We start from the raw sequence: 16677 nt of genomic DNA, 5'->3' as shown, positions 1-16677 counted from the left end.
CAGCGACGAGGATGGAACCGTCAAGTCCAGCCTGGACCATGGGGACTTCCTGCACCTGGCTATACAGGTAGATAACACTTCCTGCACCTGGCTATACAGGTAGATCTGTCTAACACTTCCGTCACCTGGCTATACAGGTAGATCTTTAACTCCTCTCCTGATTGATTGACTGACTGATTGGAATTATTTATTGAGACTCAGAAATATCTACATGTGGATACCCCATACACAAGACATATCAAAAAGTGAATGCATAAAAAAGCCCTCTCACCTCACCTCTCCTCTTCTCCTCCTTCTCTTCTCATCTCATCTTCTCCTGCCATCCCTCTCCTCTCCCCTTCTCCTCCTCTCCTCTCCTCTCCTCTATTCTATTCAAGATTCAAGAGGTTTATTTGTCACATACATACCAGGGCGTACAGTGAAATGCGGGTGGCCATTCTATTCTATTCTACTCTTATCCACCTTTATCCATTCTAATTTCCTCCACTTGACTATACTGCGTTCTCCTCTCCTCGCCACCAGGTGGCAGCAGGGATGGAGTACCTGTCCAGCCACTTCTACGTCCACAAGGACCTGGCGGCTCGGAACATCCTGGTGGGCGAGCAGCTCCAGGTGAAGATCTCCGACCTGGGCCTGTCCAGAGAGGTCTACTGCTCAGACTACTTCCGGGTTCAGCCCAAAGCCCTGCTGCCCATCCGCTGGATGCCCCCGGAGTCCATCGCCTACGGGAAGTTCACCTCCGACTCGGACATCTGGTCGTTTGGCGTGGTGCTCTGGGAGATCTTCAGCTACGGCCTGCAGCCTTACTATGGCTTCTCCAACCAGGAAGTGATGGAGATGGTCAGGAAGAGACAGCTGCTGCCTTGCCCAGAGGACTGTCCGCCCAGGTACAGCTTCACGTGGAGAGACCTGCTCAGTGAAACTGTGTTGCTAGGGGAACAGCCTGTGTTGCTAGGGGAACAGCCTGTGTTGCTAGGGGAACAGCCTGTGTTGCTAGGGGAACAGCCTGTGTTGCTAGGGGAACAGCCTGTGTTGCTAGGGGAACAGCTTGTGTTGCTAGGGGAACAGCCAGTGTTGCTAGGGGAACAGCCTGTGTTGCTAGGGGAACAGCCAGTGTTGCTAGGGGAACAGCTTGTGTCGCTAGGGGAACAGCTTGTGTTGCTAGGGGAACAGCTTGTGTTGCTAGGGGAACAGCTTGTGTTGGAACATCTTGTGTTGCTAGGGGAACAGCTTGTGTTGCTAGGGGAACAGCTTGTGTTGCTAGGGGAACAGCTTGTGTTGCTAGGGGAACAGCCTGTGTTGCTAGGGGAACAGCCTGTGTTGCTAGGGGAACAGCCTGTGTTGCTAGGGGAACAGCCTGTGTTGCTAGGGGAACAGCCTGTGTTGCTAGGGGAACAGCCTGTGTTGCTAGGGGAACAGCTTGTGTTGCTAGGGGAACGGCCTGTGTTGCTAGGGGAACGGCTTGTGTTGCTAGGGGAACAGCTTGTGTTGCTAGGGGAACAGCTTGTGTTGCTAGGGGAACAGCCTGTGTTGCTAGGGGAACAGCCTGTGTTGCTAGGGGAACGGCTTGTGTTGCTAGGGGAACAGCCTGTGTTGCTAGGGGAACAGCCAGTGTTGCTAGGGGAACAGCTTGTGTTGCTAGGGGAACAGCCAGTGTTGCTAGGGGAACAGCCAGTGTTGCTAGGGGAACAGCCTGTGTTGCTAGGGGAACAGCCTGTGTTGCTAGGGGAACAGCCTGTGTTGCTAGGGGAACAGCTTGTGTTGCTAGGGGAACAGCTTGTGTTGCTAGGGGAACAGCTTGTGTTGCTAGGGGAACAGCTTGTGTTGCTAGGGGAACAGCTTGTGTTGCTAGGGAACAGCCTGTGTTGCTAGGGGAACAGCTTGTGTTGCTAGGGGAACATCTTGTGTTGCTAGGGGAACAGCCTGTGTTGCTAGGGGAACAGCCTGTGTTGCTAGGGGAACAGCCTGTGTTGCTAGGGGAACATCTTGTGTTGCTAGGGGAACAGCCTGTGTTGCTAGGGGAACAGCTTGTGTTGCTAGGGAAACAGCCTGTGTTGCTAGGGGAACAGCCTGTGTTGCTAGGGGAACAGCCTGTGTTGCTAGGGGAACAGCTTGTGTTGCTAGGGGAACATCTTGTGTTGCTAGGGGAACATCTTGTGTTGCTAGGGGAACAGCTTGTGTTGCTAGGGGAACAGCTTGTGTTGCTAGGGAACAGCCAGTGTTGCTAGGGGAACAGCCTGTGTTGCTAGGGGAACAGCCTGTGTTGCTAGGGGAACAGCTTGTGTTGCTAGGGGAACAGCTTGTGTTGCTAGGGGAACAGCCTGTGTTGGAACAGCTTGTGTTGCTAGGGGAACAGCCTGTGTTGCTAGGGGAACAGCTTGTGTTGCTAGGGGAACAGCCTGTGTTGCTAGGGGAACAGCCTGTGTTGCTAGGGGAACAGCCTGTGTTGCAAGGGGAACAGCTTGTGTTGCTAGGGGAACAGCCTGTGTTGCAAGGGGAACAGCTTGTGTTGCTAGGGGAACAGCTTGTGTTGCTAGGGGAACAGCCTGTGTTGCTAGGGGAACAGCTTGTGTTGCTAGGGGAACAGCCTGTGTTGCTAGGGGAACAGCCTGTGTTGCTAGGGGAACAGCCAGTGTTGCTAGGGGAACAGCCTGTGTTGCTAGGGGAACAGCCTGTGTTGCTAGGGGAACAGCTTGTGTTGCTAGGGGAACAGCCTGTGTTGCTAGGGGAACAGCTTGTGTTGCTAGGGGAACAGCTTGTGTTGCTAGGGGAACAGCCTGTGTTGCTAGGGGAACAGCTTGTGTTGCTAGGGGAACAGCTTGTGTTGCTAGGGGAACAGCCTGTGTTGCTAGGGGAACAGCTTGTGTTGCTAGGGGAACAGCCTGTGTTGCTAGGGGAACAGCCAGTGTTGCTAGGGGAACAGCCAGTGTTGCTAGGGGAACAGCTTGTGTTGCTAGGGGAACAGCCTGTGTTGCTAGGGGAACAGCTTGTGTTGCTAGGGGAACAGCTTGTGTTGCTAGGGGAACAGCTTGTGTTGCTAGGGGAACAGCCTGTGTTGCTAGGGGAACAGCTTGTGTTGCTAGGGGAACAGCTTGTGTTGCTAGGGGAACAGCTTGTGTTGCTAGGGGAACAGCATTTTGTGTCACTAGGGGAACAGCCTGTGTTGGGTTTGAACAGGTCTATAGTATATTAATATATATATGAAATGTACCCAGCATCCCCCACTAACCGTGTCGTCACACAGGGTCTACGGCCTGATGGCCGAGTGTTGGCAGGAGGGTCCCACGCGCCGCCCTCGCTTCAAGGACGTCCACACCCGCCTGCGCGCCTGGGAGGGCCTGTCGTCCCACGCCAGCTCCAGCACGCCCTCCGGAGGCGGGGGCAACGCCACCACTCAGACCACCTCCCTCAGCGCCAGCCCCGTCAGCAACCTCAGCAACCCCCGCTACGCCGCGGCCCCCGCCGGCTACCTCTACCCCGCCCAGGGGCTGGCGTCTCCCGCCCAGATGGGTCAGATCCAGGCCTGGGCGCCCGTGACCATGCCCCAGGGCCACCAGAGGTTCATCCCGGTCAACGGGTATCCCATCCCGCCCGGTTACGCCGCCTTCCCCGCCCACTTCCCGGCGCAAGTGCCCCAGCCCCGGGTCATCCAGCACCACCTGCCGCCGCCCAAGAGCCGCTCGCCCAGCTCCGCCAGCGGGTCCACCAGCACGGGCCACGTGACCAGCGGCGTGCCCTCCACCACGGGCTCCAACCACGACGCCAACACGCCCCTCCTGTCCCACTGCGTGTTGCCGGGCGGGGGCGGGGCCATCCAGGTGTACGGACACATGTCCCAGAAGGCGGCCATGCAGCTGGAGCACGTGTCGCCGGTGTTGCTAGGAGACGGGACCAGACTGATGTACAGTGACGCCGTCATCACGGCAGACCTGTAGACGTTGAGACGCAGCCTTTAAAAAGTCCCGGGGGGCCCACAGCCCACCTGGGACCCCTGGGACCCCTAATGGAGACTCCTGCAGACAGTTCAGTCCTCACCTCAGACCGGTGCACGTTACGCTGGACCATGAGTGCACACCGACGAGTTGGTTTCAATGTGGCCCCCTAGTGGAAGAGACACCCCTAGCCATGGCAGTGTTAGTGCCTTGCTCAACCCACTGAGCTGCACAGGGAACGGAACCCCTAACCCCATGACCCTGGCAGTGTTAGTGCCTTGCTCTACCCATTGAGCTACACAGGGAATGGAACCCCTAATCCCATGACCCTGACAGTGTTAGTGCCTTGCTCTACCCATTGAGCTACACAGGGAATGGAACCCCTAATCCCATGACCCTGACAGTGTTAGTGCCTTGCTCTACCCATTGAGCTACACAGGGAACGGAACCCCTAACCCTGGCAGTGTTAGTGCCTTGCTCTACACATTGTGCTACACAGGACCATCTGTTTCGGCGTTCCTCTCGGTGGGGTAGGAAGACTTCGGACACAGCATTATTCCAGACTGTGTTGTTTCTCTGGGTAGACGGCATTTAAACGGTGTTGACGTGGCTTACACAACAGCGGCTACACAACAGCGGCTACACAACAGCGGCTACACAACAGCGGCTACACAACCGCGGCTACACAACAGCGGCTCTGAGACGCGGTCCTGCTGTAGGACAACACAGCGAGGACGGGATGCCGCTCCAGCGCTCCCCACAGTGTGATTCGTCTCCAGGGGGTAAAGGGGAAGCCATTTTGGAACCGTTTCATGGTGACCGACCGACCGTACCTCATCCTGGTGTAATTCCAACCTGGAGTTACAACGCTCATCTACTCGGGTCATGTGAGGACCCATCAGATACATGCCCAAAGACTCCTTTCAGGTCCCGAACCCTTGTTTAAGAAACACTGCCATGCTATATATATATATATATATATATATACACACACACACACAGCTATTGGACTATCGTAATGTCTTGTTTAGTTTTTTTTTATTAAGTTGTTTTTCCTTATGTTTGAAACGTGTTGTTGTTGTTATTATTATTATTGTTATTATTGTTATTATTATTTTAACCATTGTGTAAATACAGGAAGCCTGGGTGAATGAATGAATGAATGAATGAATGAAATGAAAAGATATATATTCAAAAAGAACATTTTTATTAAAGATGCTACATGTAGGATGTTCCTGTTAGCTCTGTTGAGATGAGTTGTGATGCTAACGTTCTCCTGTTGTAGAAACACCACCTATCTGCTTCATGCTATGGGGCTCAGTATTGAATCTTTACTCGTTTCCACGGTAACTACTACATATGTTTAAATACATATATACTGTATATATGGAAACACTGACGGATGTGTAACACTGACTAAAGTTATGCATCAAAATCAGCGGGATGGATAATAATATACAGTAAGAGTAAGGAGGTCACACGGTCTGTAGCATGCAGTGCTAATCAACACGATCACAGCTCATTTGACAATGATATATACAGAAAAAGCCCTCCATTGCTTACCTTTAAAGGTAGAATCTGTAATGCTATCAAACCTCTAGGCAAAAGAGTCCCACTTGGTACTGTACTTTGTTTACATGTTTTGTTTTGATCCGATTTGTGCTGTCGCTGCTCACACCTCTGGCCAGTGAGAGGTCTGGAGAAATTCACAATATAATAAGTTACTAAACTCCAACCCACATGTCGGACAACAACAAAAGGAAACAAAGTGCAATACCAAGTGGGGCTCTTTTGCCTGGAGGTCAAACTAAATAAAACATAGTACCAAGTCTATCCTTCCCATCGGTCTCCCACTCCAACACCCTGATGAAACTACAAGCCCCTCGCTGCCCATCTGATTGGTTGACAGCTAGTCTGGATTGGCACCATGATACTGTGGTTATAAGCGTTGCCATTGGCCGACTATTTCAGTCGGAATTCTCCCGCTATTTGGGGCACCATCGTTGCTTAGCACCACCCAGGATGATTGTGATTGGTTTAAAGAAATACTAACAAGCCAGAGCGTTTTTCTCCCCCTATAGCGGAATGATAATAGGTTCAGCCAGACCTCTCTCTCCTGTGCTGGTATAGCGCTAACATAGTGTGGAGAGAGGTATGGCTACGCGAGACTAGTTGACAGCTGACTCTCTGATTGGCTGAGACAGACTCGCTGGCAGACTAAAGGTTAAATACAAAAAAATTAAAAGACTGACTTGTACTGGAATCAGACAGCTCACGAGTTCCACTGAGCTGCCATGGTGACAGTTTTGTCCTGTTCTGAGCAATGGCGTCTGCACAGCTCTGAGACAGCTGACAGGAATTTGGCTCCTACAAGACACACAACAGACTCCCTCCAATATCAGACTCCATGTGCGCCTGGCTGGCTGAGTTATTGCCTACCTGACGGATTGATTGGTTGAGTCATACCACGCCCTGAAATAATCTGCGCAGTAATATGCAACCAAGGGTGAAACCTAACCTGTAGCTAGCTAAAAACATAAACAATTATTGTAGCACCCTGTGTCTATCAGAGAGCAAGGTATATTGACAAACAATATACTGTCAATATCTTCAGGTTAGACAAAAAATAGACTGTCAATATCTCCAGGTTAGACACCACAGGATGGAGGAAAAGTAGCGTTTATGGCTAAAGTAGTTTAGAACTAAAATGAAGATGGAGCAAGTTAGCTACTAGCAAGCTAATGTTAGCTATGTGTTAGCAAGCTAATGTTAGGTATGTGTTAGCAAGCTAATGTTAGGCAAGCTAGTTAACTAAGAGACTTGTGTCAGGGTCCCACACCTTTCCATTTCTAGCTGCTGACGCCTTCAGGCTCAGCTTGTGAAAACCTAGTTCTGGGTCCTTTGCCCTGTTGGCAGTGCATCCCACCACACAGCAGATTTGGGGTATTTGTTTGCTAATTGCTAGCTGATATGACAAGGAGACACACGTCACGCGATACAAAGTCAACAGAGAGTGATGGAATGTTGTCCCCTTTGTGTGGGAGGGACCTATCTGCGCTCTGTCTCTATAGGCCTGTTCACTGTATATGTCAGTCTCTATAGGCCTGTTCACTGTATATGTCAGTCTCTATAGGCCTGTTCACTGTATATGTCAGTCTCTATAGGCCTGTTCACTGTATATGTCTGTCTCTATAGGCCTGTTCACTGTATATGTCAGTCTCTATAGGCCTGTTCACTGTATATGTCAGACTCAGTGTGCGTGGTCAGAACAACAGGGCAGACTACAATATATTTGCATTTGTTAGCCATGCCAGCGATCTAAACAATCAATCCATGCCAAAGCTAGATATGTAAAAGGTGAAAGACTCACAGCCATACTGATTTGGCAAAATGACATCCAGCCGTTTTCGTTTGAAACAGCTTTTAGTCAGGGGAGTATCATGGTAAATGGCTGCTTTTTTATATAGCGCTTTTATCCAAAGCGCTTTACAATTTGTTACTCACATTTGACCCATTCACTCACACATTCACACACCGACGGCGGAGGCAACCATGCAAGGTGTCAACCTGCTCATTGGGAGCAATTAGGGGTTACGTGTCTTGCTCAAGGACACATCGGCCGGGAGGAGCGGGAATCGAACCGGGAACCTCTGACGACTCTGACCAGACGACTGCTCTACCTCCCGAGCCACTGTCGCCCCCCCCCCCATGGTTTCTCCATAGAGCCCCGTCGTATTCTTTTAGCGCAGCAGCTCGCGCAGGTCCGAGGCAACTTAGTCACGTGACTCAGTTGGTATTGCTGATTGGCTCGAACACGGTATGTTTGTATACAGCGAACAGGTCTATATGGCTGACTATCTGAGGACTGAGCTTTTTGAAGCAATTTCTACATCATCAACATTTGCATCAACCAATTGGAATGACTCTTAGGCTACGTTCACACTGCAGACGAAAGTGGCCCAAATCTGATTTCTTTGCTCAGTGTGAACAGCAACAAATCACATGGACTCTGACGTTTTCAATTCTGATTTGGAGCCACTTTAATATGTGGTTCTAATGCTACTTTTACGTCACTCTAGATTGACATTCATCGGAGTCTTTAAGTCTGTCCTCTTTATTGTGCATTTGCGGGTCAGTTCACGAGCAGCGGCCGCTTCACACTGGAATCTGATATTGGCCACATTATTAATAATGATGAACAGCCAAACAAAACAAAAACACTATTGATATAGGTGCAGTGTGAACGTAGCCTCATGTACAGTTATGAATATACCCGTGTCAGTGATGGACATGACCTTTACTTTAAAGGTCTTACACACTACGCCATGAAGAGGACACAAACCAAACAAAGCAGAAACACTTCAAATCCACCACTGCCTTGAGACGTGGAACCTCCAGAGACGCTGGTCAGATGTGGCTCGTACGCTCTGCAGTCGCTCTGACGTCCTTTCATAACTCCAAGAAGCTCGGCTGGGAAACACATGCTTCTCCATTCTGGAGAATCATGCTTCATTCACATACTTCTCCACACCGGGCGGCACGGTGGCACAGTGGTTAGCGCCACTGCCTCACAGCAAGAAGGTCCTGGGTTCAAACCCCAGCAGGGGGCCTTTCTGTGTGGAGTTTGCATGTTCTCCCTGTGTTCGCGTGGGTTTCCTCTGGGTACTCTGGTTTCCTCCCACACCATAAAGACATTCATGGTAGGCAGGGACTACAGATGTAACGACTTCATATAACTTACTGTGTCCAATAATTTAGTTTGAAATGCAACACCTCGTTTTCCCACTAAGTGGCAGTAATGCAGAATATTCAGTGTTCCAACCACCACCGAGTCTCAAACCAAGGAAACTATAAAAGAAGGAAGGGTCAACTCATCATTGTAGCGTGTGAACGCACATTGGTGCCATGTGTGGAAAGATTCAGTTTGACCGTTTGAATGGGATCAACCGTCTCCTTGTTTATGACCATCGTTTAGCCTCTTAACCTGCGCCCCCAAAAGTGGCCTTTTTAGTTTTCATTGCAAACCAAAACAACATACTTTATACTTATAGCACATGCATGAGCCTGGTCTCTTTTGAAAGATGACATTCTGAAGTTTATGATTCTAGAAAGAAAATTCTATTTTAGTGGTAACGTAATAGAGTAACATAGGTCTGAACTTGACTTGTAGAAAAACTTGTTACTCAAGTTTTTCTGTAGTAGTTAGTAGTCCAGAGGTAGTATTTCCCCAGAATGCCTGGAGGCTTACAAATCCATATGGACCAATATCCTGAAGCCTTATGTAGTATATGTCCAAATTTCATAAAGATCCATTCAGAAATTAGTGATTAGGAGTGATTTTGGTAAACTGTGTACAAAAGAAAAACTGAGTTTTCTCATAGACTTCAATTCATTCAGCTGTTTTTCTCGTTCTGTTTTCGCTCGTTAGTTTTTCACCAGATCCCTGATACATACATCCACAGGTGGGGTATCATTGGAAAGCCACACTCATTGGAAAGCCACCTCCATAATCATTTTCGAGATCGGATCTAGATTGACGGAACTACTGCGCCAAGAGTCTGGAGTGGTATTTTGCGCAATACTGTGTACTTTGCACAAGCCTCAAATTTTGGATTTTGTCGCTATCGACAGGCAATAAATAAGCCTTCAATTCGATATATATATTGTATTACAAAATATGCACACCTGAGCCACTAGGGGTCGCCAAAGTGCCGGTGGGCAAATTGTCCTAAAAACGTCCCATATATGGCATGCTAAGAGGTTGTTATTACCTCGGATGTCAGAATCATCTGCAATTTGTAATTTGCAAAACTAGCTAACGTTTGATATATTGGTTGATGTATATTTTCTCAGATAGCTCGTATATTTTTAGATTTTTACAGGCTTCAATAGAACTGGCACCAAAGTCTGACACCAAGTACAGGAGAGAACGCTGGTATTCTGACGTGATGACCCTTCCTTCTTTTATAGTTTCCTTAGTATAGAATGCTGGTGTTCTGACATGATGACCCTTCCTTCTTTTATAGTTTCCTTAGTATAGAACGCTGGTGTTCGACCTGATGACCCTTCCTTCTTTTATAGTTTCCTTAGTATAGAACGCTGGTGTTCTGACGTTATGACCCTTCCTTCTTTTATAGTTTCCTTGGTATAGAACTTGTGTATTCTGATGTGATGACCCTTCCTTCTTTTATAGGTTCCTTGGTATAAAATGCTGGTATTCTGACGTGATGACCCTTCCTTCTTTTATAGTTTCCTTGTACCCATTCTGCAATCTGTTAAATAAAGTTTTCATTCATTCATAGTATAGAATGCTGGTATTCTAACGTGACGACCCTTCCTTCTTTTATAGTTTCCTTGTCTCAAATGAGGAAGACACAGTGTTGCCTTCTGGGTAGAAAGGGGGGTGGGGTTTTCTGAATGTGCCTCTAAATGTCATTTTTATGATGAATTGAAAATGGGGGACCCTGATGTAAACAAGACGAAAGTCTTTCTCTGGTCTGCATCCCCTTAACAATTGTATGTATTGAGCTGTACTGTACTGTACCCATTCTGTAATCTGTTAATAAAGTTTTCAATCAATCAATCAATCAATCAATCAAAAGGGTAGCAGTGGGAACACTCTATGAGCTACACACTCTCTTTAGTCTCTTTGGTCCGACTCTTAATCAGTATGTTAGCAGTGGGAACATTTCCTGTATGGTGTAGATGGGGAGCTACACACTCTCTTTAGTCTCTTTGGTCCGACTCTTAATCAGTATGTTAGCAGTGGGAACATTTCCTGTATGGTGTAGATGGGGAGTTACACACTCTCTTTCGTCTCTTTGGTCCGACTCTTAATCAGTATGTTAGCAGTGGGAACATTTCCTGTATGGTGTAGATGGGGAGTTACACACTCTCTTTAGTCTCTTTGGTCCGACTCTTAATCGGTATGTTAGCAGTGGGAACACTTCCTGTATGGTGTAGATGGGGAGTTACACACTCTCTTTATGTGATGTTTGTCTTGTGTTATGAAATAACTTGACAGGACGACCAGATTTAGTTTAACATCGACTCCCTCATTTAATGTCTCTTCAGGGGGACCCTGATGGAAACAAGACAAACGTCTTTCTCAGGTCTGCATCCCCTTAACAATTGTATGTATTGAGCCGTACTGTATTGTACCCATTCTGCAATCTGTTAAATAAAGTTTTCATTCATTCATTCATTCATTTCATTCATTCATTCATTCTCCAGCTCCATGCATATACAGAATACCGTCTCTCGTCCCACCTCCGGGTTACTCCCAGTACGGGTACCCGCATAGCTCAATACACTACACTTTAGTCTCTTTGGTCTGGCTCTTAATCAGTATGTTAGCGATGTTACTTTTATGTCTGGTTTATGCAACATGCCTTTTTTAAATCAGAGTGCAAAGCCAATGGAGTCCTTTAGTCCTAGGTGTCCTGTGGTCTCTGGGGTTTGAAGAGATCTCGCTTAAGATATGTAAATAAAGTAGGCTACTTATTGATGACCACAGGTAAGAGGTACAAATTGTACGTTATGTTATAGCCGTAATAAATATATTGAGGTAAATTCATGAAAATGAACAATGTGTACTTATTACAAATGAGTACATATATTACATATTCAAAAAAGAATTCAGTTTTCAGAAAACGTCAGTGACAAGAGACCACGATCATTGTGTCTGTTTTGGACTTTCACCGATACGAAATGTAAATATATTACTTATACAATAAGTAAATATATTACTTATGGCTATAACATAACGTACATTATGTACCTGTTTTCCTATGGTGGATATAAGTACTTCATGTATGTTTTCTGAGGAGGCCGCGTCGTGCCGTTCACTCTTTCTTTTGGTCTTTAGATAGTTTTAGTTTTGGTCTGATTCTACCTGGTCATCTGCTTCCTACAGGTGTCCCCAAACTCCTCGATGAGTTCACGTGTACATATTTAGCAGTTCAAAAAAACCACTTGACACACAAGACGATAGGTTATGTAGATAACCTAGTTATATTAGTATTGGCTAAGCGTCCCGCTCTGAGCCTTACGAGATACTCCTATCTCCTGTGATACCTAATGTATCTCCCACGAACAAAAACACATGCACCCCACCTGTATGGGGCCCCGCCCCTTATGGTGGTACCGCCCATATAACCATGACCCTGGTCATGAAACACCCTTCCTCGCCAAAACCCGTCCCAGGAAAAGATCCCTCAAGAGGGAACTCAGGGCGCGCAGAGCGGGACGCTTAGCCAATACTAATATAACTAGGTTATCTACATAACCTATCGTTATATTTCGTATTGCATCGCGTCCCGCTCTGAGCCTTACGAGATAATGGGGAAGAGCGGGCGCGAGACCCGACAGATGTACCCCCTGAGGACCCGTAAGCCCACATCAAGGGGTGCGGGGAGCCCTGTCACCCCATCCTTCCTAACGAAGGGGGGGCGCAGTCAACTCCACCTGAATGCGAACAAGAGGGAGCCAGAACCCCTTGAACACACCGTACAGGCGGAACCACGTGTGACTCAACACACTGCGGCCCATACCCATACACTCCTGCTACCCGACCAAAGGACGGGAAGCAGGAAAGGCCACAGACCCCAGAACCGCCTGGGAGACAGAACCCCCGGTCATGTCCATGAGGAAAAACCTTACAAAGGAGCCCGGGGAGGACCATGAAGCTGCAGCACAGATGGCCTCCACCGAGGCCCCACCCAGGAGAGCGGCAGAGGCAGCCACCCCACGAGTGGAGTGCGCCCTGACGCCCCCAGGGGGATCCTGCCCAGCCAGCGTGTAGCAGAGGGTAACACCCTCGCACAACCAATGGGACAGGCGCTGCTCCGACAGTGCCTTACCAGCACGAGCCCCACCGTAACAGACAAAAAGCTGGTCGGTAACCCTGAAATCCTGAGTACGGCTGAGGTAAATCCCCAAGCACGGACTGGACATGACAGGTGAAGGCCCGCATCTAACTCACCAGTGTGAGGAGGAGGACGAAACGCCTGAACCACAATATCCCGGGAGCGGAAGGAACTCCGGATATTCTTAGGCACGAAAGCAGGATTAGGTCGCAGAGTGACACCGCAATCGGTCCGAAAAGACAGGCACTCTGGATGTACCGAGAGAGCACAGAGCTCACCTACGCGTTTAGCGGAAGTGACAGCCAGAAGGAACGCGGTCCTGAAGGACAGCTGTCCCAACGGCGCCCGCTCGAGCGGCTCAAACGGGGCCAAGGACAACCGACCGAGGACCAATTGAAGATCCCAAGTCGGAGCCAAGGAGCGTTGCACCGGCTTAACGCGTCGAGCGCCAAGCAGGAAACGCTTCACAAGAGGGTGGCTGAACAAGACATCCCCTCAAACCCCTCATGATAGGAGGATATAGCTGCTGCATATACCCTCACCGTCGAAGCCGACAGTCTATCAAGGAGAGACTGGAGGTAACTAAGGACAGCAACCAGGGGGCAGGAGACTGAGTCCTGGCCCCCCGCCTTACACCACACTTGGAACATACGTCATCTGCCCGCGTAAGCGCGACAGTGGAGGGAGCATGCGCATTCCAGATGGTAACACCATCAGGATCAAGAACCTGCGCCCCTCAACGTACCCGTCCCAACAACTGACCTAACAGATGTATGGGGAAGAATCCCTGGCGGCACGGCATCGGTCCCAGACCTGCCTGGCCATGTCCAGATGCAATCCTCACCCGTCAGGATGAGGGCCGCCCCGCGACAGTACACCTGCACCCACATTCTCCCTGCCGGGGATGTGGGGAGCCCTTAGGCCGCGCAGATGGAGGACGCCCATAGCCAGCCGCCCGCCGCCTGGTGCAGACAGGGGGAGCGTACTCCTCCCTGTCTGTCGATACACGACACTGACGTCGTATCGTCCGTCCTGATCAACACCATTTGTGGACCAGAAGGACCGCTTTCAACACCAACACATTGAACGTAGCGCAGACCGGGCAGCATGGTTTGCCAGCTGCCCCCTACTGCGTTGGCCCGACGCATCACCAGCGAGGGAGGCGTCGGTGAAAACGCGACGTGAGACAGCGCCGTAACCGTCCTAGGACGGAACCTCCCGAGCGTGTTGACAACACGCTCTGAGATGGATGCCCATAGCCCTCCAACCGTTGACTGGGAAGAGGAATACTCTACATCCAGTCTACAGCAACCCCAGGCTGGTAGAGACCTGCCTGGTACGACCTGACCATCCACCTTGACCGCGAAGGACCAGAACGTCATCAGGGCAGAACACTCCGTAACCCCGGATGACGCAGAGGCCCCAGTGCGGCCTCCACGCACTTGGTGAAGATGCGGGGAGCCAGAGAAAACCGAACGGCAGCCTCTGGTACTCATACGCTAACCCTGCAAAGGAAGCGTAGGTAAGCCCTAGGATGGAAGATCGGGGATGCGCATACGCATCCTACAGGTCTATGGAGGAGAACCAGACCCCCACCTGACAGTGTTCAACAGGTAGGAGACAATCCAAAAAATGCTGAACCTTCCCATGGGACAGGTCCAGCCTGGGTCTTACACCCCTCCCTCCCGACTTCTCGGGCAGAGAACACCGGGAGGAGAACGCCACGACGATGGCTTGCTTCGTCCACAGAGATTGGATCTCGTCGACCAGAGCTGTCCCTGCTGGAGACCCCGACAACAGGGTCTGTACCAAACCTGAAAACGGGTGGGGTTGTGTAAACACAAGTCCCCGCCTCACCATTCTCTCCATCTACCTCGACATATGGTACTGCCGTAGTCATATGTGACGACACTCCCAACGCACCCGCCGTCACGTGGCGCAGGTCCGCCAGGAACTGTAGATAGTTGGCCCGGTCCCCCCCGCTGTGCGAAGACAACCCTGGAATCGTGCGAGGAGCGCGTTCCGTGTCGGAACACCTGACCCTGACACCACCCACGAGGCAATCGCACCCAAGGGGGAACCCCGACAGAAAAGGGCCTGTCTGATACGGGGGGCTTCCGATCAAAAAAGCCCCCCCACTGAACACCCCTCCAGAACATGCTGAAGGAGTTGTTCTGCAGCCGGACATGCAAGGTGTAAGGCCCCCATGGGTTCCTACACACCGTAGCCCTGCAGTGATATCACTACCACCCCAAACCATGTGAGCTGCGACCACTTGCCAATATTCCAGGAGTGGGAGCACCAACATGATACCTGGCCTGGCGAAGGCGAGGCCGGGGAAGCCCGCACTGTGTGCCTCAAAAGGTTTCGAGCCCCCCTGCTGACAACACTTAAGTTGACAGACGTAACACCAGGCTCAACCAACACAGTTCAAGGTGTGGGAGCCGCTTGACAGCACAACATTCTCACGGACAGACCCAGGCTCAGCCATCAACTGGGTGTCAGCCCCTGTCTCCATGAGAAGCGAAGAATGGGGCCGCATACGCTTCAAGAAGGTTCGCGGCCCGCAGCCAAAGGAACACACCCAGAGCCCCGCTTCTGAGGGTAACAGAAAGCGGACTGAGCGGGGAGCGGGCTGCTCGCGGCAAAATGACGAGTGGTTTACCAACACCGAAATCACCCAAAATGGCCGATCCCTCGGCCGCCAAGACTGTCGGCCTCGCGATACCCTGTCGATTCTCCAACCAGGGCACCACTGGCGGGGGAAACATGGCCGCCTGTCGAGGGCCCCGTCATCGCCGCTGACGAGGCCGTGCTCTCTCTTCTTCTGGCTGCGCGGTGTGAGGCGGTGTAGGGCCTAGGACAATACCGCCCGCGCTCCAGCAGAAGACCAAAATCCCCTGCGGAGAGGGGAACCCTGAGCGGTTATAGCTTGCGGCTGGGTCAAAGCTAATAACGTCAACAACCTCGCGCGATGTGTCGACGTCGGCTGGCCCTCAAGGCCCCTCCACCAGACACCATTTTTTTAATAGAAAAAACACCAATTCGAACACAGTTCTAATCGTTGCCAATTCCATACCGTGGCGGTACAAGCCTTAACAGCCCACCAGCCACTCGCCAGGCCGACCCATGGTGTCGGCCGGGCGGGGCATTGTTTCAATATATCAAAAACAAAGGACTGACGTTAACATGGAGCACCAGTGGTGATTGCAAACAGCACCCTCCACTGTGGTGTGGACCATGAAAAGGTTAAATGAATAAAAGAGCTAAACCACAAAAACTGTAGAATGAGCAAACCCATACACACAAAGTTTAAGGGGAGACGGACCAGACCCGTCTTCATTCAAAATATTCACAACAGAACACCAGCCCTAGTTTAGCCCATTTACCAAAAAAGGTAAACAAAGCCCCCCCCCGCACTACTCCCCCAGTATACCGATTGACCGTCAGTATGAATGGTTTGAGAGGAGAGAAAGCTGTAGCAAGACAGACCTTCTCATAGCAGAGTGACAAAATGAAACAATAGCCCCCTACACAGGGCCGCCCCAGGAGATGGGGGCCTCGCGTCTAAAAACGCACAGGGCCTCACATTTCTCCCAAGCGGCCCTGCCCTTATACTACTGCAGCCTAACGCCAGGCAATGTGGAACCCAAGACAACAATTGCCTGTGCACAGACACGCAACATGTTTACCATGTCGGCTGGACCCATAGCCCCACTACCCGACGCCAACCCAGATGGGAACACCGTTCAACAAACCCCGCCGGAACACAAGGTAATACCTGGCTAGAACCTAGCCACGACCTACCCCGTTGTCAACCCATTTACCCGAAAAAGGTAAATAGAACTCAAAACCCCACAACAGCTACCGACTGACCT

General features: G+C 50.3%; 1 protein-coding gene across 1 annotated transcript in view; it reads left to right on the top strand.

Moving 5' to 3' along the window:
- Nucleotides 1-5267, top strand: part of ror1 (receptor tyrosine kinase-like orphan receptor 1) — a 275320-nt gene extending 270053 nt beyond the window's left edge. Inside the window, 3 exon segments of the mRNA XM_084309728.1 lie at nt 1-67; nt 523-887; nt 3245-5267. The exon segment at nt 1-67 is cut by the window's left edge and continues 161 nt beyond it. Coding sequence (XP_084165854.1) covers nt 1-67; nt 523-887; nt 3245-3935 — 1123 coding nt within the window. The 3' untranslated portion in view covers nt 3936-5267.
- Nucleotides 5268-16677: the final 11410 nt, after the last annotated feature.

Source organism: Notolepis coatsorum (genome assembly GCF_963971535.1).
Source record: "Notolepis coatsorum genome assembly, chromosome: 3".
NCBI lineage: Eukaryota > Metazoa > Chordata > Actinopteri > Aulopiformes > Paralepididae > Notolepis > Notolepis coatsorum.
Note: the sequence above shows the minus strand (reverse complement) of the source record. Positions and strands in the feature narration are given on the sequence as shown.